Below are 24,937 nucleotides of genomic sequence, written 5' to 3'. Positions count from 1 at the left end.
GTCCACATGTTGGGTGTCATGCTGTGATCCCATCCACTGTGATGAATTTCATGCCTCAGTTTGACCCTTCAAATGGTGTTCCTATGTGACACATTCATCCTGCAGGAGATGAGACAATGGACATGTATTTGGGGACCTAATATTCGGAAGTGATGATGGAGTCCTACATTATCCTGGTCTCATTAGACTGGTGCTCACCTCCTATTCATGCATAGGACCCTCCGTGTGATTCCATCCTCTATATCCCTACTGGCTGAATGAGACAATGGCTCTCACCATGCTTTCCCTGCAGCCTGGATCATGTTCTGGACCCTCGTCCTCCTTCCGAGCCTCCTGTGTCTGCACCCTGGGTCTTTGGGTTGGAACAGAGTCCTTTTGAGTACAAGCCCTCATTGCAGTGCACAGCACACTGGGCCAAAACTGAGGTCCTTACTATGCTTTTCCTGACAATCCACCCTAACTGACTCTCCACACACAGTATTTTTTGACTGTAGGTGAAGGTGACTTTGCAGATGATGGTGTTTGCCATTTTGGCCAGTTACTGTTTTTCTGAGTCGTTTCCATGTATATGGGCGCTATAAATGTTAATAACTTGTTGATTGTTTTCCCCTGTTAACCTATATTGTATCAATGTAATTACTAGGCCAACCAAAGAGCCTAGTGTGGACGAAAGGGGCCACAGGCTGACCTGACAAGCTCAGGGAAGGCCTGCGTGGCAGCCTATCAGACTCAGAGACCTAAAATAACCACAAAGGATGGTCTGAAATTAAACTTTAACTAAAAGCAGTTATGGTGGGCAGTTATGTCCTAGGCCAGTTGATCTTCACTGACAAGATCAACTTTGATCCTTACTGAGCCCATTTGCCTTTTTGCCTCTAAGATAACATACCCTTGAAGTGTCTGGGTAACTTGTAACTTCCCTTTTTCTGGAGCCCCTGGGGCACAACCAAATGTTCTGGGCGCCAGGACAGATACTACAAATTCCTTCATTATCATGTTAATTGATCCTGCACCCACCTAAGTATGTGTCCATCATTTTACTTTTTATCCTATCACAGAGGTTTCCCCCGCTTCACTTAATCCCACCTCCTTAAATCTGTCACCAATGAATTTCATATATAAATACGGATGTAACCCTGCCATTCTCCGGAGCACTATCTCAATTTGTTGAGGTTCTGCTTCCCGGCATATGTCGACAGTTTGGCTCAAATAAACTCACAAAAATTCTTTACAGGTTTCAATGGTTTTTTACGTTAACACTAGAAAACAAGAAGGAAATATTATTTTGCCTCTACAATGTCATTTCCCTCATTTTCACCCATTTAACTCCTTAGAAAAAGGGTACACTGTTAGGGTTTGGCAGGTGATGCGGGCTGTGGAAGAATTTACACCTAAAAGAAGCCATAGTGGGAGGAAGTTGGTTTTCCTTTCCAAAAGAAGAAATGCCCAAGTATTGGTTGTCAATACAGGGTAAGGGAGAAAGGCTGGGTTCTGCTTTTCATCAGTGGCTCTAGCTAAGAGAGAACTAATGCAGGGGCCTGGGGCTTTGCTGAAGTTGAGTAGATATGGGGGGCTGTTTTTAAAAGTTACAGTTTGTTTGCTTTCCAGGAGACAGTCTGGCAGATGTATAGGGAGGTGACTTCTCAGTACTTTTCCCAAGCTTAGAAAATATGACTAGAGACAAAGTTATGTAGAGTTCAAAAGAGGCTTGTTTGAAGGGGCGGAGGGAAGGAAACTTTCTACTAACTAGAGACCCCTTGGTGCAAATTATCCCTGAGGTGACAACAGCAGGAAGGAGGGGTATGTAAGAATTTCACCTTGAAAGTAGCTTATCTTGTTCAGCAATTTATACAAAGGAGCTGTTTGAATCAGAGGAGCCAACGATGTTGGGGTTTAATTAGCAGGTGCTTCTCATAAACTGTGGAAGGTCACAGCAAAGAAACAGATCTTTTTCTTGTCCTTACAAATGCCTCAACCATGTTTAGAACCTAATGCTTTATTGCCTGAAGAGTGACTACTTCTAGGAGACCAAATAAAGGGACACCAGCAATAGTGGGGCATTGTGTTCCGGAGGATGTCAGCAATGGGTCCCAGGATGAATAAACCACTCATTGAATTTTCTCCTCAACCCACAAGTTCTAAGTCCCCAGTATGGACAAAAATGATGGCAGATAGTAAACCTAGCAAGCTCAGGGAGCCTGGCATGGCATGGCCAATCTTACAAAGTCAGAAGCCAAAAGTAACCACATAGGATGATTTGAAGTAAAAATTCTAAGTAAATGTGAGTCTTGTTATGCCCAGAATTCAAGATCCCCAAGAAACCATGCCAGGGAGCCAGTCCGATGCAAAAGCAGAAGGTCCTTTATTGAGTTAGCTAACCCGACCCGGGCCTCCAGTCGACGCAGCGACCGGAAACCGAGTGCCACCCATGAGAAAATCAGGGCTTTAATAGTGAGGGGAGGGGAGCTGACTGTGGGCCCTGCCGATTGGCCAGGCGCAAGTCGGGTCTTGTTACACAGGATGTGGTCATCTCTATGGCGCACACATCACTTGCTTGTCATTGGTTAGTTCAAAGAAATCCCGGGCGTGGCCAGCAGGGGCCTGGGCTTCCGGGAAGAAGGCGCTCTTCTGAGCACATGGCCTCTGCCCCAACATGGAGGATCCAGGGTAAGATGGAGAGCATAGCCCTCGCCCTTTCAAGTCTCAGGGGTAGTTATGTCCTAGCTGTGAGTGTGTGTGTGTGTGTGTTGCAAAGGTCAATTTCATTTAACCCCCTTATATCTACTCCTTAGAATCTAATGTATAAAAAAGGTGCAAAACTGCCATTCTCCCGAGCATTGCTCAACCTGTTGTTATTTTCCATCCTGGCAAATGTGGCCGACTTGGGTCAAATAAACTTAGAAAAATTCTCCACAGGTTTGGACATTTCTTACAACAACACCAAAAGCAATCAACTCATGGGAAGCAGGAGAACATTACATGGAGGGGTATCAGCATTTCCAGGGACTCAACTGACAGAAGACAGATTTATGAACACAAATGTAGAGCAGACCCAGAACCCAGAAAGCTAGAGCTTTCCAGTTGCTTTCAGAGAACAGAAGAGAATGCTCAAGTCTCAGCTGACTTGGTTTTTATTGTTTGTGTGCATGTGTGTTTAATCTTCACCTGAGGATTTTTTTTTCACCCTCCCCCACTTACCCTCTGAGATTCCATAGTCAATTCCATGCTTCCATGTCCCTGAATTCACTCCACTCATCAGTTTTTTGTGAGATTCCATATATGAGTGATATGAAGTGATACTTGTCTTTCTCTGACTGACTTAGCATGATGCTCTCCGGGTCCCTATGTTGTGCCCAGATTTCATGATTCCCAAGAACCCACAGGGAGCCAGCGAGTCCGATGCAAAAGCAAAGAGTCATTCATTTCAAACCTAGGTTTGGCTCCCCTGCCACACTCACCGATGCAACGGTAAGCTCCAGTGGCCGAGAGAGAGAGAACTCTGTGTGGAGAGAGGTTTTATAGGGGTTTGGGGTAAGGGGAGGAGAAAGGACTGTGGGCCCTGCTGATTGGCCAGGCGCGAGTACACAGGATGTGGTCATAGTGATGGCGTGCACTTCCCTTGACTATCTTCCGGGAAGAAGCTTGCTGAGCACATGGCCAAGTTAAGATGAAGGGCATAGCCCTTACCTTGGGGCAAGGTGGAGGGTGTAGCTCTTACCCTGGGGTAAGGTGGAGGGCGTAGCCCTTACCCTGGGGCAAGGTGGAGGGCGTACTCCTCGCCCTTTCACCTACATGCTGTGTGAAAGGGTAAGAGAGTCTTCATTTTTACTGCTGCATAGTATTCCATGGTATCATTGTACCACAGTTTTCTATCCACCCATCTATTGATGGGCACTTGGGCTCTTTCCAGACCTTTGCTATAGTAAATTGTGCTGCAATGAACATAGGGGTGCATACTTTCTATCTGATTGTTTCAGGTTTCTTAGGCTATATTCTTAGATGTGGAATCCCTGAATTAAGTGGCAGTTCCATACTAAATTTTTTGTGAAAACTCCATACTGATTTCCATAATGGCTGCACCAGTTTGCATTCCCACCAGCAGTGAACTAGGGGTGCCTTTTTTCCACATCCTTGCCAGCACTTGTCCTTTGTTTATTTGCTGATGGCAGCCATTCTGAAAGTGGTGAAGTGATACCTAATTGTTGCTTTAATTTGCATCCCTATGATGATCAGTCACTTTGAGCATTTTTTCACATGTCTCTTGACCATCTTATCCCCAGTGCAGCCCAGGCAGAGCTGACACATTGGATGGCATCAGAAGCAGATGGTCTTAAGTATGAGTGTCTGTTTTGTGGCATTAACTTTGTATAATGGATTCAATGGAAGCAGATTAGAGCCAGTTGGAGACTTGAGCAGCCTTCACCAGCTACATAAGTCCTGAAAGAGACAAATGCCAAATGCTCTGAATGAAGAAACAATGCCTGCCATTCAGAAAGAGCTGGTGCTGAAGAAAGGTATGCAAAACCATCAGCTAAAGGAAGCCAAGCAGGTGCACGAGAAACAAACTTGCTCTGGAAATCACCTCTCATGAAAGCGCTAGAGGACACCTAGTTTACTTGGTGTATTTTTGGGCTATTTGCCCCTAAATCCACTCTTGTAACAGGTTCCTGGCCTTGGAGCCTAGGAACTACATTACCCAGAAGGCGAAGCATTGAATGCCATCAGGATGAGCCATTGGGGGCTCAGAGAAGGCATTTCGGGTTGGCTGCTTCGGTAGGGCGGGACTGGTAGGTCTCTTGGCGGGATTTTGTCTTCTCAGGTTTCTGTTTCAGGCGGTGAGGAATTCCTGGGTGCAGGGTCCCGTGGAGAAGGCTGGAGAGTGGTGCTCCCAGCCTCACAGCTAATGGTGAGAGGCTGCAGTGGTGCTCACAGCTCCCACGTGGGATTGAAGCTCCGAGTCGCCACACGAACCCACGCCAGGGCCGGGACAGGGACCGCCATTCCTGCAGCGGCTTCTACTCCCGCCCCGCTCAGCCCACAGAGGGCAATGGCGGCGCCCATGCTGAGGAGACGGGCTGAGGTGAGTTCGAGTCCCCCGGGCCCTCACCGCCTCCTCACACAGACACCACAGCCTGGGGAGGGCGCCTGTCCCGTCCTGCAGCTCAGTCCCGCGTGGAGGCCCGTGGGGAAGGCGGAGGGGAGAGAGGAGTGTTGTGGCTTCTGAGGACACAGCAAGTGCAGGGCAGAGAGGACGGGGGTGACTTGCATCTGAAGGTCCCTGAGGATGTGGCTGTGAGTATTGACGGAAAGAGCAGAGGCTGCAGGGCGGACGTCACAGCCTCATTCGGGGCTTTCCCGGCTGTGGGGTCCATCAGGGGCCTGCGGTGGTCCTGGTTCCGGCTGGACTACAAGCTCTCTACACGCCATATGCCAAGTTCATGGGTGAGTCCAGCGAGATCCAGTGGCATTGGAGCCGGAAGGGGGCAGAGCTGAGGGAGTGAACCTGGGATCTGAACATGGGAAGGGGATGAACATTACCCAGTGGTGTGCACATCTGGAGGAAGTGTGAGCTGATGGTCCCGGGACCTGGTGTGGGGACTTAAAGGTGAAGCATAAACCCACGCTTGGCTTTGTCTTGGAGGCAGGATCTAGGAGACTGCAGTGGTGTTGCTTGGCAGGAAGGCTGGGGCCCTGCAGGCATGGCCCAGACCTTAAATGGCATTGCTCTCTACCCTCCCCTCCCCCAATCCTTCCCACCAACCCAGCTGCTCTGCTGAGGGCCATGCAGTGAGTAATGGGACTGTGATGAGAGAGCAGCCTGCACTGGCATTAGGGCCTGGTGTCCACAGTAACCAGGGGCCCTGGAGGAGATTGAGGGCCTGAAGGTGTGTAAGGACTAGAATTACTGGTTCTCTGAAAGGCAGCTTTGGTTTTAATTGTCTCCATTCTGACAGGTTGGCGTGACCTTTGAGGACATTGCCCTGTACTTCTCCAGGGAGGAATGGAGCCTCCTTGATGAGGGTCAGAGACAGCTGTACCTGAATGTGATGCGGGAGAACTTTGAACTTATATCCTCGCTGGGTAAGACCCTCACTCTCGCCAGTGACCTGGATTTGGCTTTGCCATTTCCCAGGCCCCATCCCCCAGGGTGTGCTCTGTCCTCCCATGTAGACTGTGGAACTGCTTGATTTTCCAGTTTGCTGGGTAGTTGCTGTCCTGGGGAGGGTTGGTCTGTTTCTGCTGCTCCCTTCTATTCCTGAAGTCCCAATACTCCCCGCTGCACTAAATTCACAGGGAAGGACTTGTGGTTGGTAATGTTGCAAGAAGCCTAAGGGATTCCACTTTGAGCAGTGAGGAAAGCTTTTTCTATATTCTTGTTGGTCATTTGTACATAGTTTTCGAAGAACTGTATGTACTTCCTTATCCTGTTTCGTAAGTGATTTTTTTGGTTAAACATTCTTATGACTACCCTGTATATTTTATATACTCATTGCTTATGACATACAGGAACACATATTTTTGCATGTGCTTAACTGTCCTTTGCAAATATTAGTCCCCCACACCTGCTTTTCTACAAATTCTATGTTTTTGGCAACCCTGCGTTCAGCAGGTCTACTGCCACCATGTTTCTAGCAAGCTCAGATGCTTGTTACTACTGCTTAGAAATAAAGTATTTTTTGCCCTACTGGTTTGGATCAGTGGATAGAGCGTCGGACTGCAGACTGAGGGGTCCCGGGTTTGATTCCAGTCAAGGGCATGTACCTTGGTTGTGGGCACATCACTATGGGGGTTGTGCAGGAGGCAGCTGATCGATGTTTCTCTCTCATCATTGTTTCTAACTCTCTATCCGTCTCCTTTCCTCTCTGTGAAAAATCAATAAAATATATTTAAAAAAATACTTTATTTCTTTTAAAAAATATATTTAATTTATTTTTTTACAGAGAGGAAGGGAGGTTTTTTAAAATATATTTTTTTGATATTTAAAATAGAGAGTTAGAAACATTGATGAGAGAGAAACATCGATCAGCTGCCTCCTGCACACCCCCCACTAGTGATGTGCCCACAACCAAGGTACATGCCCTTGACCGGAATCAAACCCGGGACCCCTCAGTCCGCAGTCCGATGCTCTATCCACTGAGCCAAACCAGTTAGGGCAGAAATAAAGTATTTTTAATGAAATTATATAGAGTTTGCTTTTCAGACAGTGGTTGCATTGTTATTAGCTTGCAGAATGGTATTAACATACCTTTATTATTCCCTGGGAACTACACCTATTTGTGTGAATTTCTGTCTGTATTGCAATATTCTCTTTATTGGGCTGATCAGAACTGAATCCACAGTATCTCCAAGTGATTCCTTCATATGGCTTGCAAGTATTTTCTTCTGTTCTCTAGATTTCCTTTCATTTTATTTTGTTTATTGCTGTTGTGCTGTGAAGAAGCTTTTTTTGTTTATTTGTTGCGGTGTGGACTATTTATGTTTTCTATTTTGTGTGGTGGTTGGTGTCACATTCAGAAAATCCTGTCCAAAACAAACCTCCTAAACTTTTTCTCTAGGTTGTCCTGAGGAGTTTTAAGTTTTAGCGCTTACAATCAATGCAGGTTGAGTTAAATTTTATCAGTGGTGTCCAGTATTGTTGTTTTACATGTGATTATTGATTTTTAGCAGCACCATTCATTGTAGAAACTGTCTTTGCTTTCTTCTGTGACTTTCAGCTTTGTTAGAGATTACTTGAAAGTATGTGCCTGGTTTTATTTCTGTTTTCTGTTCTGTTCTGTTGATATATGTGTCTATGTTCCTCCAGCAACACACTGTTTGCTTGCTTGCTTGCTTTCTCTCTCTCTTTTTCTAAATATATTTTTATTGATTTCAGAGAGGAAGGAAGAGGGAGAGAGAGATAGAAACATCCATGATGAGAGAGAATCCTGTATCAGCTGCCTCCTGCAAGTCCCCCACTGGGGGCCCAGCCCACAACCTGGGCATGTGCCCTAACCGGAACTGAACCTGGGAACTTTCAGTTCCCAGGCTGGTGCTTTGTCCACTGAGCCAAACCAGACAGGGCGCTTGCTTTCTCTTTGTAATAAATTGAAGTGAGAAAGTGTGATACCATCAGGTTTGTTTTCGTTCAAGATTTCCTTTGCTGTTCGAGTTTTTTTTTTTTTTTTTTTTTATATATATATATTTTATTGATTTTTTTACAGAGAGGAAGGGAGAGAGATAGAGAACTAGAAACATCGATGAGAGAGAAACATCGAACAGCCGCCTCCTGCACATCTCCCACTGGGGATATGCCCGCAACCCAGGTACATGCCCTTGACCGGAATTGAACCTGGGACCCTCCAGTCCGCAGGCTGACGCTCTATCCACTGAGCCAAACCTGTTTTGGCTGTTCGAGTTTTTTAATTCCATACATTTCAAGATTCTATTTTCATTTCTTTGTAAAATAACATAGGAATTATCCTCAGGATTGCATTTATTCTGTACTATGGATTGCATTGTGTACTATGGGTATTTTCAACATATTTCTTTTTTTAAATTTCTGTATTGTTTAAAGTATTACCTATTGCATTACATATGCCTCCTTTTCCCCACATTGTCCACAAATAAGGGAGATCATGTGATATTTATCTTTCTCCAACTGGCTTATTTCACTTAGCGTAATGCTCTCCATGTCCATCCATGCTGTTGCAAATGGTAAGAGTTCCTTCTTTTTTACAGCAGCATAGTACTCCATTGTGTAGCTGTACCAGTTTTTTTTTTTTTTTTTAATATATTTTATTGATTTTTTACAGAGAGGAAGGGAGAGAGATAGAGTTAGAAACATCGATGAGAGAGAAACATCAATCAGCTGCCTCCTGCACATCTCCTATTGGGGATGTGCCCGCAACCCAGGTACATGCCCCTGACCGGAATCGAACCCGGGACCTTTCAGTCCACAGGCCGACACTCTATCCACTGAGCCAAACCAGCTTCGGCTGTACCAGTTTTTTAATGCACTCATCGGCTGATGGGCACTTAGGCTGTTTCCAAATCTTAGCTATTGTAAATTGTGCTGCTATGAACATAGGAGTGCATATACCCTTTCTGATCGGTATTTCTGGTTTCTTGGGATATAGTCCTAGAAGTGGGATTACTGGATCACATGGGAGTTCCATTTTTAACTTTTTGAGGAAACTTCATACTGTCTTCCAAGTGGCTGCACTTGTCTGCATTCCCAGCAGCAGTGCATAAGGGTTCCTTTTTCTCACCATCCTCACCAGCAGTTGTTGTTTGTTGATTTGTTGATAGTAGCCATTCTGACAGGTGTGAGATGATACCACATTATTGTTTTGATTTGCATCTCTCGGATGATTAGTGACTTTGAGCATGTTTTTATATTTCTCTCGGCCTTCTGTATGTCCTCTTTCAAAAAGTGTGTATTTAGGTCCTTTGCCCATTTTTTGATTGGATTGTTTATCTTCCTTTTGTTAAGTTGTATGAGTTCTGTGTAAATTTTGGAGTTGAAATCCTTATCTGAAATGTAATTGGCAAATATGTTCTCCCATGCAGTGGGCTTTCTTGTTGTTTTGTTGATGGTTTCTTTTGCTGTGCAGAAGCTTTTTATTTTGATGTAGTGCCATTTGTTTATTTTTTCCTTACTTTACATTGCCCTCGGAGCTGTATCAATAAAGATATTGCTAGGACATATGTCTGTTATTTTGCTGCCTGTGGATACTTCTAAGATTTTTATGGTTTCCTATCTTAGGTTTAAGTCATTTATCCATTTTGAGTTTATTTATGTGTATGGTATAAGTTGGTGGTCTAGGTTCATTTTTTTGCATGTATCTGTCCTATTTCCCAACACCATTTATTGAAGAGACTGTCTTGACTCCATTGTATGCTGTTCCCTCCTTTGTCACATATTGAGCAAAATGGCTTGGGTCGATTTCTGGGTTCTCTGTTTTGTTGCTGTGTTCTATATGTCTGTTGTTGTGCCAGTACCAGCTTTGTTCTTCTTTCTCAAGATTGCTTCGACTATTTTTTTTTAATTCCTTATGAATTTTTGGAGAGTTTATTATAGGTGTCTGAAATATGCTGTTGATATCTTAATGGGTATTGCATGGAATATATAGATTGCGTTGGGTAGTATGGACATTTTAAGATGTTGATTTTAACAATACATTAACACGGTATATTTTTCCATTTGTTTATGTCTTCTATCTCTTTTTTCAATTTCCTGTAGTTTTCGGAGTACAGGTCTATTACCTCCGTAGTTAAGTTTCTTCCTATGTATCTTAATATTTTTGTTGCAATGGTAGATATGATTGTTTGTCTTTCTGTGAGTTGATTATTGGTGTATAAAAAAGCCATAGATTTCTGGGTGTTAATTTTGTATCCTGCTACATTGCTGAATGCATTTATTATATTTAGTAGTTTTTCACGAAGACTTTAGTGTTTTCCATGTACAATATTATATCATCTGCTAATAATGACAGTTTTACTTCTTCTTTTCCAATTTGGATGCCTTTCATTTCTTCTTGTCTGATCGCTATGGCCAGCACTCCAGTATATCAAACAGGGGTGTTTAAGGTGGGCATTCCTGTCTTGTTCCTGTTCTTAGAGAAAATGATATTAGCTTTTGCCTGTTGAGTATGATATTAGCTGTAGGTTTGTAATATATATAAGGCTTTTATTATATTGAGGTAGACCCCTGTACCCTCACTTTGCTGAGAGTTTTTATTATCAAGAAAGCGTGTTGGATTTTTGTCAAATGCTTTTTCTGTGTCAATTAGTATGATTATGTGATTTTTCTCTTTCCGTTTGTTCATATGATATATCATATTTATTGATTTGCAGATATTGTATCTCATGCATTCATCCCCAGAATAAATCCCACTTGGTCATGCTGTATGATCTTTCTAATGTACTGCTGGATTCTATTTGCCAGAATTATGTTGAGGATTTTAGCATCTATGGGGGTCACTGTGACTACATTGGGAGATCTGCTGTGCAGGAGACACCCCTATGGAGCAGAACTGGCTTCAGTGGGGCTTTAGTGCTCAGTGAGTTTTCCCCTTGACTGTGGCGCTTATAGATTTGAAGTGTTGTAAGCTGGTATGGTATGAACCTGACCACTGGGTACACTGGCTCTTAAGTCTCCAAGGAGGTGTAAAGTCAGCCTCTACCTGGAGCCACTGAGCAGGATCTACAGAGAGATCTGCAGATTCTCCTCTTTGTATCGGGTTTGGAAGTGCCCCCAAGAAGCTCAGCTGTGAAGCAAGGAAGGCTAGTGCTGGTGCCACATCTTGGCCCTTTATTGATAGGCTTGGGACTCCCTGACCTAACTACAACTTGTTTGACAGGTTTTACTTGAGCAAGGACAGGCCATTCATATACCAAAGCTGCTGCACACAGCTTGGGTGGGGTTGTAAATTGGATGGGGTGAGGTCTCAGAGAATCACCAGGGCGGAGCAAACAGAAATGGTTGTCAGACATTCCTAAGACCTAGGATATCCCAGCATAGGTATAATGACCTCTGGGAGCACCTCAGTCTGGGAGAAAGCCGCCCTGAATTCCTGCCACTGCTGCCAGTCAGTCCAGTTTCTCCTCATAGGTGTTTTGATTCGACCCACGCCCCCAGGCTGGCCTGGCCCTGGAGGTCAGAAGAAGTGGGAGCTTGTAAGTTCCGTTAGTGGTACTGGCATTGTAAGAGGAGCAGCTGGGTCTCCTGCAGCATCTGTGTCATGCAGACCCTGTCCGCACTGGTTTTTATAGCCTGTATTTCTTACTGCCAGTAGGGACATTTTTTCCCCACCTCTGGGACCCTGTGCTGTGTGTCTTGTGTGTTACTGGGACCCCTTGCTCCTCCAGGTGACCTCTGCAGAGACGACCTCCCTCCCAATTAAAAAAGTGGCCCACATCGGTACAGGACCAGCACCTTCCGAGCCTCTTTACCTCCTACCACTTATCTCGTCCTAAGACTTCCATTCAGCCAGCTTTCCAGCGGTTCTGGCTGATGGTTGTTCTGTATTTTAGTTGTAATTTTGATGTGGTTGTGGGATGCAGCGAGTATAGGCCTTTGCTACACCGCCATCTTGGATCTCCTTTCTGTAACTTTTCTGAACTCAATTTTTATTCTTCTTTTATCTTCATCTAAATAGTGGGAATATTTTTTGCAGTGATTTTTTTTCCTTAGAGAGAGAGCGGGAGAGAAAGGGAGAGTCAGAGAGAGGAGAGGCTGAGAGAGAGAGAGAAACATCGATTGGTTGCCTCCCACATGTGCCCCCACTAAGAGGGGTGATTGAACCTGAAACTCACCTACCTGCATCTTATTGGGAATCGAACTCATGGCCTTCCAGTGTACACGCAGGCACTCTCAGCACTGAGCGACACTGGCATGGCTATTTATTTATTCTTTAATTAATTAATTTTTTAATATATTTTATTGATTTCAGAGAGGAAAAGAAGGAGACAGCGATACAACATGAATAATGAGAGAGAGTCATTGATCAGGTGATTCCTGCACACCCCCACTGGACATTGGGCTGGAAACCTGTGCATGTCCCCTGACAAGGAATGGAATTGTGACTGCCTATGTTATGGGTCGATGCAATGCTCAATCACTGAGCCGTATTGGGCAGCCTTTATTTATTGATTTTAGAGACAGGAAGGAAGACAGAGAAAGAGTAGGAAACATTGATCTGCTGTTCTACCCATCTAAGCATTTATTAACTGTCCCCTACATGTGCACTGATGGGGTATCAAACCCACAACCGTGGTGCATCAGGACCACACACTCAACAAGAGAGCTACCTGGCCAGGGCTCTAAATTTGTTTATTAATTTCAGAAGCTCATATGGGATCTTGACAAATTTCTCTCTGGAGGGTAATCTTGGCTCCTATCATCAACATCTATCACCAAGCTTTGTGGTTCATAGTGTCACGTGTAATGTTTATCTTTCACTTCTTTCTTCATTTCTTTGAGGCTTATTTTTGTTTGTGTGTTTATTTGCTTTATTCTAGCTCAAGGTTTGCCAATTTTTGTATTTTTTAGAAAAGTACCTTTAGGTGTTCTTTTATTTTGTCTTATGTCCCTTTTATTGATGCTTGTTCAAATATTTATAGTTTCATTCCTTTCCCACCTTTTGTTTTACTTTCTTGTTTTGTTTCTAGATTCCTGAGATGGCAGGTTAGGTTTCTTGAGATCTTTTTTCTTTTCTTTTTTTTTTTTTAATTAAATCTTTATTGTTCAGATTATTACATTTGTTCCTCTTTTTTCCCCCCATAACTCCCCTCCTCCCAGTTACCGCCCCACCCTCCGCCCTCACTCCCCACCCACTGTCCTCATCCATAGGTGCACGATTTTTGTCCAGTCTCTTCCCACATCTCCCACACCCCTTTCCCCCCCAAGAATAGTCAGTCCATTCCCTTTCTATGTCCCTGATTCTATTATAATCACCAGTTCATTCTGTTCATCAGATTATTTATTCACTTGATTCTTAGATTCACTTGTTGATAGATGCATATTTGTTGTTCATAATTTGTATCTTTACCTTTTTCTTCCTCTTCCTCTTCTTAAAGGATACCTTTCAGCATTTCATATAATCCTGGTTTGGTGGTGATGAACTCCTTTAGCTTTTCCTTATCTGTGAAGCTCTTTATCTGACCTTCAGTTCTGAATGATAGCTTTGCTGGATAAAGTAATCTTGGTTGTAGGTTCTTGGTATTCATCACTTTGAATATTTCTTGCCACTCCCTTCTGGCCTGCAAAGTTTCTGTTGAGAAATCAGCTGACAGTCGTATGGGTATTCCCTTGTAGGTAACTGAGTTTCTTTCTCTTGCTGCTTTTAAGATTCTCTCTTTCTCTTTTGCTCTTGGCATTTTAATTATGATGTGTCTTGGTGTGGTCCTCTTTGGATTCCTTTTGTTTGGGGTTCTCCGCGCTTCTTGGACCTGTAAGTCCATTTCTTTCACCAGGTGGGGGAAGTTTTCTGTCATTATTTCTTCAAATAGGTTTTCAATATCTTGCTCTCTCTCATTTTCTGGTACCCCTATAATTCTGATGTTGGTACGCTTGAAGCTGTCCCAGAGGCTCCTTACACTATCCTCGCATTTTTGGATTTTTTTTTCATTCCGCCCCTCCGGTTGGGTGTTTATTGCTTCCTCGCATTTCAAGTCATTGACTTGATTCTTGAGCTCCTCTGGTCTGCTGTCGGGAGTCTGTATAATATTCGTTATTTCAGTCTGTGTATGCTTAATTTCTAGTTGGTTCCCCATCATGACATCGAGGGTCTCATTAGTTTTCTTGTAGATCTCATTAAGTTTATCGGCGGCTTCTAAACAGTTCTTGAGAGACCTTAAAAGTGTGGTTCTGAACTCTATATCTTCCATTGACAATTTTGTCCTGTTTCTTTGTCTCCGCATTTTGTTATGCTTCCTTGGTGCACCCCCTAGTGGTCTTTGTGCGCAGTCTTGTAGTTAAGCCTTGATTGTTGTAGCTAATACCAGGGAGGGTTTGACCTCCAGGCCAAGTGGCTGTGAGAATCAGCTGTGTCTGCAGTGAGAGAACTTCTGTCCTCTAGGGAGGTGCTAATCTAGCCTTTGCCTGAGGCTATCCGGCAAATGCCTCTGTGCAGGGCTTGGGCGGGGCGGGTCCCACAGGATCAACAGGGTGGGCCGGAGAGAGCAGTTATGGCGGCTCTCAGTCCTGTCCCCAGGGGCTCTGCCTCTCTGAGTCCCAGCAACCGCTGCAAACCTCAGAGAGAAAGCTGCACTCGCTCTGACGGAAGCCAGACAGTCCCGCTTCTCCCGTTTGAGTCTGGGTCCCTAAAGACCCGCCCGTATCTGGAGCTCAGAGTCTGCGACTCCCTCCCGATTGAAAACGCCAACTGCACCCTCCGCCGCCAGCCCGCTCCGTGCACTCCGCACCTCAGAATTTGACTTCAGCACTGCGCCTCCTCTGAGTGTCCGTATGGGTTTCTCTTTCCTCCTAGTTTTTGGACTTCCACTCAGCCAGCGTTCCTGTGGTTCTGGGTGATGTCCGTTCCGTCTCTTAGTTTCACTTTTGAAGTAGTTGTTCAAGGCAGCAAACTCCGGCGTTAACCTATGCCGCCATCTTGGTTCTCCTTGAGATCTTTTTTCATAATGTAGTCATTTATCCATATAAAATTTCCTCTTAGATTTGCATTTTCTGAATTTTTTACATGATTTTTGATAAGTTGTCTTCTTATTTACTTTGTCTCTAGACTTTTTTAAAAAATTTTTAAAAAATATATTTTATTGACTTTTACAGAGAGGAAGGGAGAGGGATAGAGAGTCAGAAACATCGACCAGCTGCCTCCTGCACACCCCCCACCGAGGATGTGCCCGCAACCAAGGTACATGCCCTTGACTGGAATCTAACCTGGGACCCTGGAGTCCACAGGCTGACGCTCCATCCACTGAGCCAAACAGGTCAGGGCTGTGTCTACACTTTTTTTAGTTCTGTTTTGTGTTTGGCTACCTTGATATTCTTTTCTATTTATTTATTATTGATTTCAGATATAGTGGAAAAGAGATGGAAAGAGAGAGAGACAGAGAGCAAGAAAGAGAAACATCAGTGTGAGGGAGAAACATCATTCGGCTGACTTCGGCACACAAGCTAACTGGAAATGGAACCCACATGCTGATATATGCCTTGTTTGGGAATTGAATCCTGGACCCTTTGGTACACAGGACAATGCTCCAACCAAATGAGTCATACTGGTCAAGGCATTCTGTGGTTTTTAAACACAAAAATTTCCAGTATTTTTTTTTGAAAAACAGACCATTATCGTCGGTGATAGCAGACGCACAGTGGTTGTTGGAGGTAACTCTGGTCCTTTTTTTTTTTACTTTCTGTGTCTTCAAATATTTTTGTTCATGCAGTCTTTTCTAATCATCCTTTCTGTACAGTTCTCCTTTATTTGTGTCTGTAATACTATTTGTTTTCTTGGTACTCTTATTCCCATTTCCTATGGGGTCCTTGTTCATGGATCGCTGTCTACTTACAGTGGGATAGGGAAGATGCTCATATCTCTGATCCTGCCATCTTGCTGATGTCACTCATATAGATCTTTTGCCTGTGATCTCATTTGTCCTTTGTTGTTCTACCACAGTGTTGACCATAAAACTTTTCTGTTTTATTATAGTTTCCCATTCCTCACCCAGTTATGCTACTTTGTGTTTATTGTTGATACTTTGCCAACTACTCAGTTTTAATAGTGATCATTTCTACTCAGATTCCCAGCCCACGGATAACCTTCACCTCTCTGGACATTGCACCTCTGCCTCTTTCACAGGTCTGTCTTTAATGCATACCAATGTGGGTCCATGCCTGCAGCACCTTAGAGTGCACACCTGTTGTTATATTGACGTTGAACATCATGTGCTCTAATACAATTAATTTTTATGGCTTTGAGCAGCTTTAAATTATTCTACACAGACTCACATGGCCAGCATGTAAGGTCCTAAAGGAAGCCGTTTGTGCAGGAACAATGAGTAGAGTCTTCCTCTCTTCTTTGTGTCCCATCTTGTGCTTCTGTCCCTCCCTTGATGAGATTGTCATCATCGACTGTCTTTTGGGGCCATGTTATGTATAACAGCATCTTCCTCAGAGTCTAACTCATCTTGAAAATCTTTCTATGGCATCAGGCCTAGTCATGACAGATAAACATTTGTGGTGAAGATATTCTAATTTTATCAGGTCAACATGTACTTCACCTTCATTTTCTTTTGTTCAGGTTGCTGTTGTGGAGCAAAGAAAGTGGAGGCACTGACTGAACAGAAGGTTACTGTAAGAGTGTCACAGGCAAGGAATCCCAAGGTAGCCTTGTCTTCCCAGAAGAACCATCCTTGTGACAGTTATGGGTTAGTTTTGGGAAACATTTTCCACTGGATGGAGAGACAGGGCTCCCAACACGGACAGATACCTTTGAGGTGTGGATCGTGTGCAAAATGGTTTTATTTCAGTGCAAAATTTCACCAGCAGCATGTTAGAGAGAAGACTTTCATTAGGGGTGTGGAAAGGAATTCACTTGCAAACAGCTGCAATTTCAATGTGTCCCAGAATCGTTTCACATGCGAGGAGGTTGGGCAGGGTGTCCTTACAAGGTTAGGACATCTCCACCTAAAGGCTACTCAGACTGGGGACAGTCCAAATGCTATTTCGACACATGGGATGACGTTTCAAAGAAACACTGCCATTCATTTTCATCAGAGAGTTCACACAGGAGAAAAGCCTTATAAATGCAGTGAATGTGAAACATCTTTTATAACTAACTCTCCCCTTCACAATCATCAGAGCGTTCATACAGGAGAAAAGCCTTATAAATGCAGTGAATGTGGGAAATCTTTTACCTGCAGCACTGCCCTTTGTCATCATAAGAGAGTTCACACTGGAGAAAAGCCTTATACATGCAGTGAATGTGGAAAGTCTTTTACCAGTCACCCTGCTCTCCAATATCATCAGAGAGTTCACACAGGAGAAAAACCTTATCAATGCAGTGAATGTGGGAAAACTTTTACCAGTAACTCTAAACTTCGTAGTCATCAGAGACTTCATACTGGAGAAAAGCCTTATAAATGCAATGAATGTGGAAAATGTTTTACCACCAGCAAGTATCTTCGTAGTCATCAGAGACTTCATACTGTAGAAAAGCCTTATAAATGCAATGAATGCGGAAAATGTTTTACCACCAGCAAGTACCTTCGTAGTCATCAGAGACTTCATACTGTAGAAAAGCCTTATAAATGCAATGAATGCGGAAAATGTTTTACCACCAGCAGGTACCTTCATTGTCACCAGAGAGTTCATACAGGAGAAAAGCCTTATAAATGCAGGGAATGTGGAAAGTCTTTTCCAAATATCAGTGGTCTCCAGTATCATCAGAGAGTTCACACAGGAGAAAAGCCTTTTCAATGCAGTGAATGTGGGAAATTGTTTACCTGGAACAGTGGTCTTCGTCGTCATCAGAGAGTGCACACTGGAGAGAGGCCTTATCACTGCAATGATTGTGGGAAATCTTTTATCACTAGCACTTTACTTCATTCTCATCAGAGAGTTCACACTGGAGAAAGGCCTTATGAGTGCAGTGAATGTGGAAAATGTTTTTCCAGCAGCACCGATCTTCGTATTCATCAGAGAGTTCATACTGGAGAGAAGCCTTATAAATGCAATGAATGTGGAAAATGTTTTACCACCAGCAAGTACCTTCGTAATCATCAGAGACTTCATACTGGAGAAAAGCCTTATAAATGCAATGAATGTGGAAAATGTTATACCAGTAACTTTAACCTTCGTAGTCATCAGAGACTTCATACTGGAGAAAAGCCTTATAAATGCAATGAATGTGGAAAATGTTTTACCACCAGCAAGTACCTTCGTAGTCATCAGAGACTTCATACTGGAGAAAGCCGTTATAAGTGCAATTAATGTGAGATACCTCTCAGCCAAATTTGTAAATTCCTTCTGCACGAAAGAGTCCAACTGTGAAAAATTTCTTAGATGTGTAGTAAATATAGTTTCTTAGTTAGGACTTAACAATTTTATAAGAAAATATGTGAACTCTCAGTCTGAATTATGTCTCATACATTTAGTCACCTACATTAGGTAAAGTCCTCCAACTGTTTTTGTTGTTGTGTTTGTTAGTATTTCTGTTGGATCAATATGTATCTATGTTGCACTTTCAAACATACAGAGACATGTTACCAGGTGTATGTTACTGCATATTTGTGTTGCTGAAGGTATTTTACCTGAACCATGTATAAGGCCCCCTACAGATGCCATCAATCACCATCCTCATGTGCCCAGGGAAGCTAAATCTCTTGTCTAATTTGATGTAGAAAATTAGGAATACCTCAGCCCTTAGTTCTTCGGTGTTTCCCTGTCATAAGTTGCCAAATAGGACTGAATACCATTGGCTGCAGTGAACATAATGTTCCAGAAGAACTGCCATATTCAGGGACACACGTTCCCTAGATGCTAATGATGAATTTCTTGAGTACCCAAGTCATCAATGGAGAACTGCCAGACTGAGGTCTCTGTCTTTGGAAAATACTGAAGGCTTTTTCCTAAGACTTCTTTAATGTTGGGTGTTGTATTGATTCTATGGGCTAGTTTAAGGAGATCATGGCTCTCCAAGTATGATGAGGTGAAAAACTTTTATGAGGTCTCAAACATTTTTGCCCTTGAGGGAAGTCTATGGTGCAGAAATTACCTCAGCAGTTTTTGCTAAATTTACATTGCTGCACATAATTTCCCAGTAAACACTGGATTCTCTGATCCTCATGTGAAGCTGGGTGCTTTCAGACACAGAGATCACAGAGGTGGTAGCTGTGACAACCTCAAGTATGTCTGGGAGTACTGTGAATTTTTTTCTTGTTTTCAAGGGATGCTAAGACATTTGAAGGGATTCTTTTCCCCAGGTGTTGCAGAGGGCCATGTTCCCTAATGCCTTCAATTGCATGGGTGATGGGCACTTGTTGGAGGACCATCGCAGTGAGGGGGACCCCTTCACTGTGGAATCACTGACCTAATTCTTGTTGGACCAGACTGCAGCCCATTAGAAGGAATGGTCTTCATCTAAACCTGCACCGAGAAATTTTTTTGAGGAAAAGAATATAAGAGCCGTGGATACACAGATCTGAGGGACTCCAGGCATGTTTATCTTCTGTGGAGCAGTCATTGTCATTGATTATTATCAAGAGGTTTTATGGCTTCCTGTAGCCTCTTAGATGTTCCCACTAGAGCCAGTGGTCCTCTGGCAGCAAAACTAAGAGGACACCAAAGTGTGTCTTTAGGCCAGAGATGTGGCTTTTGTGACCCAGTCAACACTGCAGTGGGTTTGGGTGAAAGTTCTTCATTGTTTATTACATTTTCTGTCACTGAGATGATACTCTTCCCCACAGGGCAGAAGAATGTGTATTGAATATAGATTTGAAAAACCTGTTGTTCCAAAATAGGTGAACGTACATTGGTTTTATCTTGAACCATTTTTGAAAAGCTATAATGAGTAAATTGCATGAGTTAAGAATAGTGTTTCATAAATCTTGACATGTGCATGAAACTGAAACCATCATTATACTCATAATACTGACCATATCTGTCCCTGTGTAATTGCTTCATGACCTTGTTTAATCTGTCCCTTTTCTTCACACCTTTCCTAGTAACCATGGATTTACATTCCATTTTAATAGAGAACTTTGCTTTTTTGAAGAATTTTTCTGCTTTAATTTTTATTTCATATATTCTTGGAAATTTATTAAAGATATATTAGTAACTCATTTTTTAAAAAAATATATTTTATTGATTTTTTACAGAGAGGAAGGGAGAGAGATAGAGTTAGAAACATCGATGAGAGAGAAACATCGATCAGCTGCCTCCTGCACATCTCCTACTGGGGATGTGCCCGCAACCCAGGTACATGCCCTTGACTGGAATCGAACTTGGGACCTTTCAGTCAGCAGGCCAACGCTCTATCCACTGAGCCAAACCGGTTTTGGCTTTTTTTTTTATATATATATTCTTTTTGTTGTTGTTAATCCTCACCTGAGGATATTTTTCCATTGATTTTTTCGGAGAGTGGAAGAGAGAGGGAAAGACAGAGAGAAACATTGATGTGAAGGAAACATATCGATTGGTTGCCTCCTGCATCAGCCCTGACCAGTGCGCTGGCTGGAAGGAGTCTTCAACCAAGATATGTGCCTTTGACTAGAATCGAACCAGGGACCCTTTGGTCTGCAGGTCTATGCTCTATTCAGAGCCAAACCAGCTAGGGATTTGGTAGATATTCTTATCTTTGAATATATCATGATCATGTTGTCCATTTTAATAAATACTTGGTTATTTCTAATAAAGCTGGTACAAATATTTCTGTATAATTCTTTCTATGGATATAAATGTTATTAACTTTTTTCAGTTGGACATCCCCGGAGGGCTCCCGGACTGCGAGAGGGCACAGGCTGGCCTGAGGGATCCCCTTGAGTGCATGAATTTTGTTTACCGGACATCTAGATTAAACATGTGAACCTGGAAGTCACGGTTCCATTCACGGTCAGGGAGGATGCCTGTGCCCTAGCTGGATCCGCAGTGTGGAGCATACAGGAGGCAGCTGATCAATGATTCTTTCTCAGCATTGATTTTCTCTCTCCCTCTCTGTCTCCTTTTAACTGCAGCCTCTCCCTGCAGAGATATTCCCAGGCAGGCACTTCTCACTCCCCAATGCCCACAAGCACGTTTGGGTGCATTTTAGTGAAAAATGGGACCTATAAGTAGCCCCCGACTCTGCTGCAGGGAGGCAGGTTCTGTGGGCACTCAGGTCTAATTGTGGTGGGCCCAACCTGGGAATCTTCAGCACACTCGCTACAGCTCCCTGAGTCTCAGTTGGCTGAATATGACATGTAGATGATCGATGGTGCTTACTCTGGCCTTCCAAGATCAATGAAAGTAACAAGGTACTTGTCAAGGTTCCAGGGTTAGATTTTTGTGGATTTTTTTTTCTTTTCTTTTTTTTAAATGAAAATATTTTTATTGATTTAGCAGAGGACACGAGAGGGAGAGGGAGAGAAACATCAACGATGATTCATTGATCAACTGCCTCCTTGACGCCCCCTAATGGGGATCAAGCTCACAACCCGGACATATGCCCTTGATCGGAATTGAACCCAGGACACTTCAGTCCCCACGCCTACACTCTATCCACTGAGCCAAACCTGTTTGGGCAGATTTTTTAAAAAAAATATATTTTATTGATATTTTACAGAGAGGAAGGGAGAGGAATAGAGAGTTAGAAACATCGATGAGAGAGAAACATCGATCAGCTGCCTCTTGCACACCCCCTACTGGGGATGTGCCCGCAACCAAGGTACATGCCCTTGACTGGAATCGAACCTGGGACCCTTCATTCCACAGGCCGACGCTGTATCCACTGAGCCAAATCAGTTAGGGCAGTTTTTTTGTTGTTTGTTTGTTTTTTTTAATAATCACAACAACCAGGGCAAGTGGAAACTCCTATAAAATTACTGAAAAAATACATTGTCAGAGAAATGAAAGAAGCTTCCCAAGTTTACAGCACAAACAACTGTCATTTTCACAGGGCTGGATTTTTGTTTTCCCTGCTTTTTTTTATTTTATTTTTTTTAATTAAATATTGTTCAGATTATTACATTGGTTCCTCTTTTTCCCCCCATAACTCCCCTCCACCCAGTTCCCACCCCACCCTCCACCCTCACTCCCCACCCACTGTCCTCATCCATAGGTGCACGATTATTGTCCAATCTCTTCCCGCACCCCTACACCCCTTTCCCCCCCAAGAATAGTCAGTTCACACCCTTTCTATGTCCCTGATTCTATTATATTCACCAGTTTACTCTGTTCATTAGATTTTTTATTCACTTGATTTTTAGATTCACTTGTTGATAGATGTGTATTTGTTGTTCATAATTTGTATCTTTACCTTTTTCTTCCTCTTCTTAAAGGATACCTTTCAGCATTTCATATAATACTGGTTTGGTGGTGATTAACTCCTTTAGCTTTTTCTTATCTGTGAAGCTCTTTATCTGACCTTCACTTTTGAATGATAGCTTTGCTGGATAAAGTAATGTTGGTTGTAGGTTCTTGGTATTCCTTCTGGTCTGCAGAGTTTCTGTTGAGAAATCAGCTGACAGTCATATGGGTGTTCCCTTGTAGGTAACTGATTTTCTTTCTCTTGCTGCTTTTAGGATTCTCTCCTTGTCTTTTGCTCTTGGCATTTTAATTATGATGTGTCTTGGTGTGGTCCTTTTTGGATTCCTTTTGTTTGAGGTTCTGTGCGCTTCCTGGACTTGGAAGTCTATTTCTTTCACCAGGGAGGGGAAGTTTTCTGTCATTATTTCTTCAAATAGGTTTTCAATATCTTGCTCTCTCTCTTCTTCTGGCACCCCTATAATTCAGATGTTGGTACGCTTGAAGTTGTCCCAGAGGCTCCTTACACTATCTTTGTATTTTTGGATTCTTTTTTCATTTTGCTTTTCTGGTTGGGTGTTTTTGCTTCTTCGTATTTCAAATCTTTGACTTGATTCTTGCGATCCTCTGGTCTGCTGTTGGGAGTCTGCATAATATTCTTTATTTCAGTCAGTGAATGCTTAATTTCTAGTTGGTTCTTTATCACAACATCGAGGGTCTCACTAGATTTCTTGAGGATCTCACTATATTTATTGGCGGTCTCACCAGTCTTTTTGAGGGTCTTACCAAATTTATCGGCGGCTTCTAGACAGTTCTTTAAAGAACTTAAAAGTGTGGTTTTGAACTCTATATCCAGCAGTTTGCTTTCCTCCATTTCTGTCATTGTGTCCTGTTTCTTTGTCTCGGCATTTTTTATGCTTCGCTGTGTCGATAGAGTGCCTTTCTGTGCTAAGTGTCCCAATTACCTGAGGTAGACACTCTTGGTGCACCCCCTTGTGAGCTTTGTGCACAGTCTTTTATATATATATATTTTATTGATTTTTTACAGAGAGGAAGGGAGAGAGATAGAGAGTCAGAAACATCGACGAGAGAGAAACATCGATCAGCTGCCTCCTGCACATCCCCCACTGGGGATGTGCCCCCAACCCAGGCACATGCCCTTGACCGGAATTGAACCCGGGACCTTTCAGTCCACAGACTGACGCTTTATCCACTGAGCCAAACCAGTCTCGGCTGTGCACAGTCTTGTGGTTAAGCCTTGATTGTTGTAGTTAACACTGGGAGGATTTGACCTCCAGGCCAATTGGCTGTGAGAATCAGCTGTGTCTACGGTGGGATAACTTCTGTGCTGAAGACACCCTTATGGGGCAAGACTTGCTTCAGTGGTGCTTTGGTGCTCACTGAGTCTGCCCCCTGAGTGTGTCCCTTATAGAGCTGAGGAGATGTAATTGAATAGTCCCACTCTGACCACTGGGTACACTGGCTCTTGGATCTAAGGAGGTACTAATCTAGCCTCTGCCTGTGGCTACCCAGCAAAAGCCAGCTGTAAAGCAATGCAAGTTGCCTTTGGGCCTTGGGGCAGCTGTAGTTTGTTAAGTTATTTTCAGATTACAATGGGCTGGGCCATTCATATGCAAAAGCCTCCCAGCACAGCTTTTGTGGGGCGGGTCCCAGGGGATCAACAGGGCGGGCGGAGCAAGCAGTATGGCTGCTCTCAGCCCTGCCTTCAGAGGTCCTGGCAATCGCTGCGAGTGCCTCTGAGAGAAAGCTGCCCTCGAGTTCCGACCGATGCCAGACAGTCCCGTTTCTCCAGTATGAGTCTGGGTTCCCAGAGATTCGCCCAGAACTGGAGCTCAGAGCCTGAGACTCCCTCCCGATTGAAAAAGACAACCGTGTCCTCAGCCGCCAGCCCTCTCTGCATGCACCTCTGCAGCTTTGTATTTTACTTCTGCACCTCACCTCCTCTGAGTCTTGGTATGCTTTTCTCTTTCCTTCTAGTTGTAGAATTTCCACTCAGCCAGCCTTCTTGTGGTTCTGGATGATGTCTGTTATGTCTTTCAGTTGTATTTTTGAAGTGGTTGTGCGAGGGAGCAATCTCCGGTGTTTACCTATGCTTCCATCTTGGTTTCTCCCACGGGGCTTGATTTTAACCATTATTTTCTCCAGCGTCAGACACAGTCTCTACCACTGATGTGCAGCCTCACTGGAGTAGGTACAGTCTGAGGACCAGGGTGGCTCAGCTGCAGCTCCTGTTTCCATGGTTGCAGTTATGCGTTTCCTCCCCTTACCTTTACACCTCAGAGCACATACCCTTGGCCTCCCCGTATTGAGGGGAACACCATCATTTCTCAGTGCAATAGTTTCTCCAGGGGAACCTGCTTACAGAGTGAGCTGCTGTTTGTGTGCCTCCCCTTTGATCCCAGCACAGAGTTTGACCCACAGGAGACCTCGGTAATTAGGCCTGGGTCTCTGTGTCAGTGCCTGCGTGTTGGGTGTCAT

At 43.6% G+C, this 24,937-nt stretch overlaps 2 protein-coding genes across 2 annotated transcripts in view; both read left to right on the top strand.

Annotated features, from left to right (window-relative positions):
- Positions 1-24,937, top strand: part of LOC118649184 (zinc finger protein 615-like) — a 1,009,024-nt gene that overhangs the window by 57,472 nt on the left and 926,615 nt on the right. The gene's annotated exons all lie outside the window — the stretch shown is intronic.
- LOC118649219 (zinc finger protein 501-like) lies at positions 16,765-18,532 on the top strand. Its single transcript, XM_036296109.1, has one exon. It carries the CDS (start codon positions 16,895-16,897, stop codon positions 18,428-18,430), a length of 1,536 nt encoding a protein of 511 aa, XP_036152002.1. The 5' UTR covers positions 16,765-16,894; the 3' UTR covers positions 18,431-18,532.

This window comes from Myotis myotis, unplaced genomic scaffold (genome assembly GCF_014108235.1).
Source record: "Myotis myotis isolate mMyoMyo1 unplaced genomic scaffold, mMyoMyo1.p scaffold_m19_p_28, whole genome shotgun sequence".
In the NCBI taxonomy this organism is placed as follows: Eukaryota; Metazoa; Chordata; class Mammalia; order Chiroptera; family Vespertilionidae; genus Myotis; species Myotis myotis.
This window is presented reverse-complemented; position numbering and strand designations above follow the sequence as displayed.

Bases quoted from the DNA above. Each gene is read 5' to 3' on its own strand.
- LOC118649219 (XM_036296109.1), top strand. From the start codon at position 16,895: ATGGAGAGACAGGGCTCCCAACACGGACAGATACCTTTGAGGTGTGGA.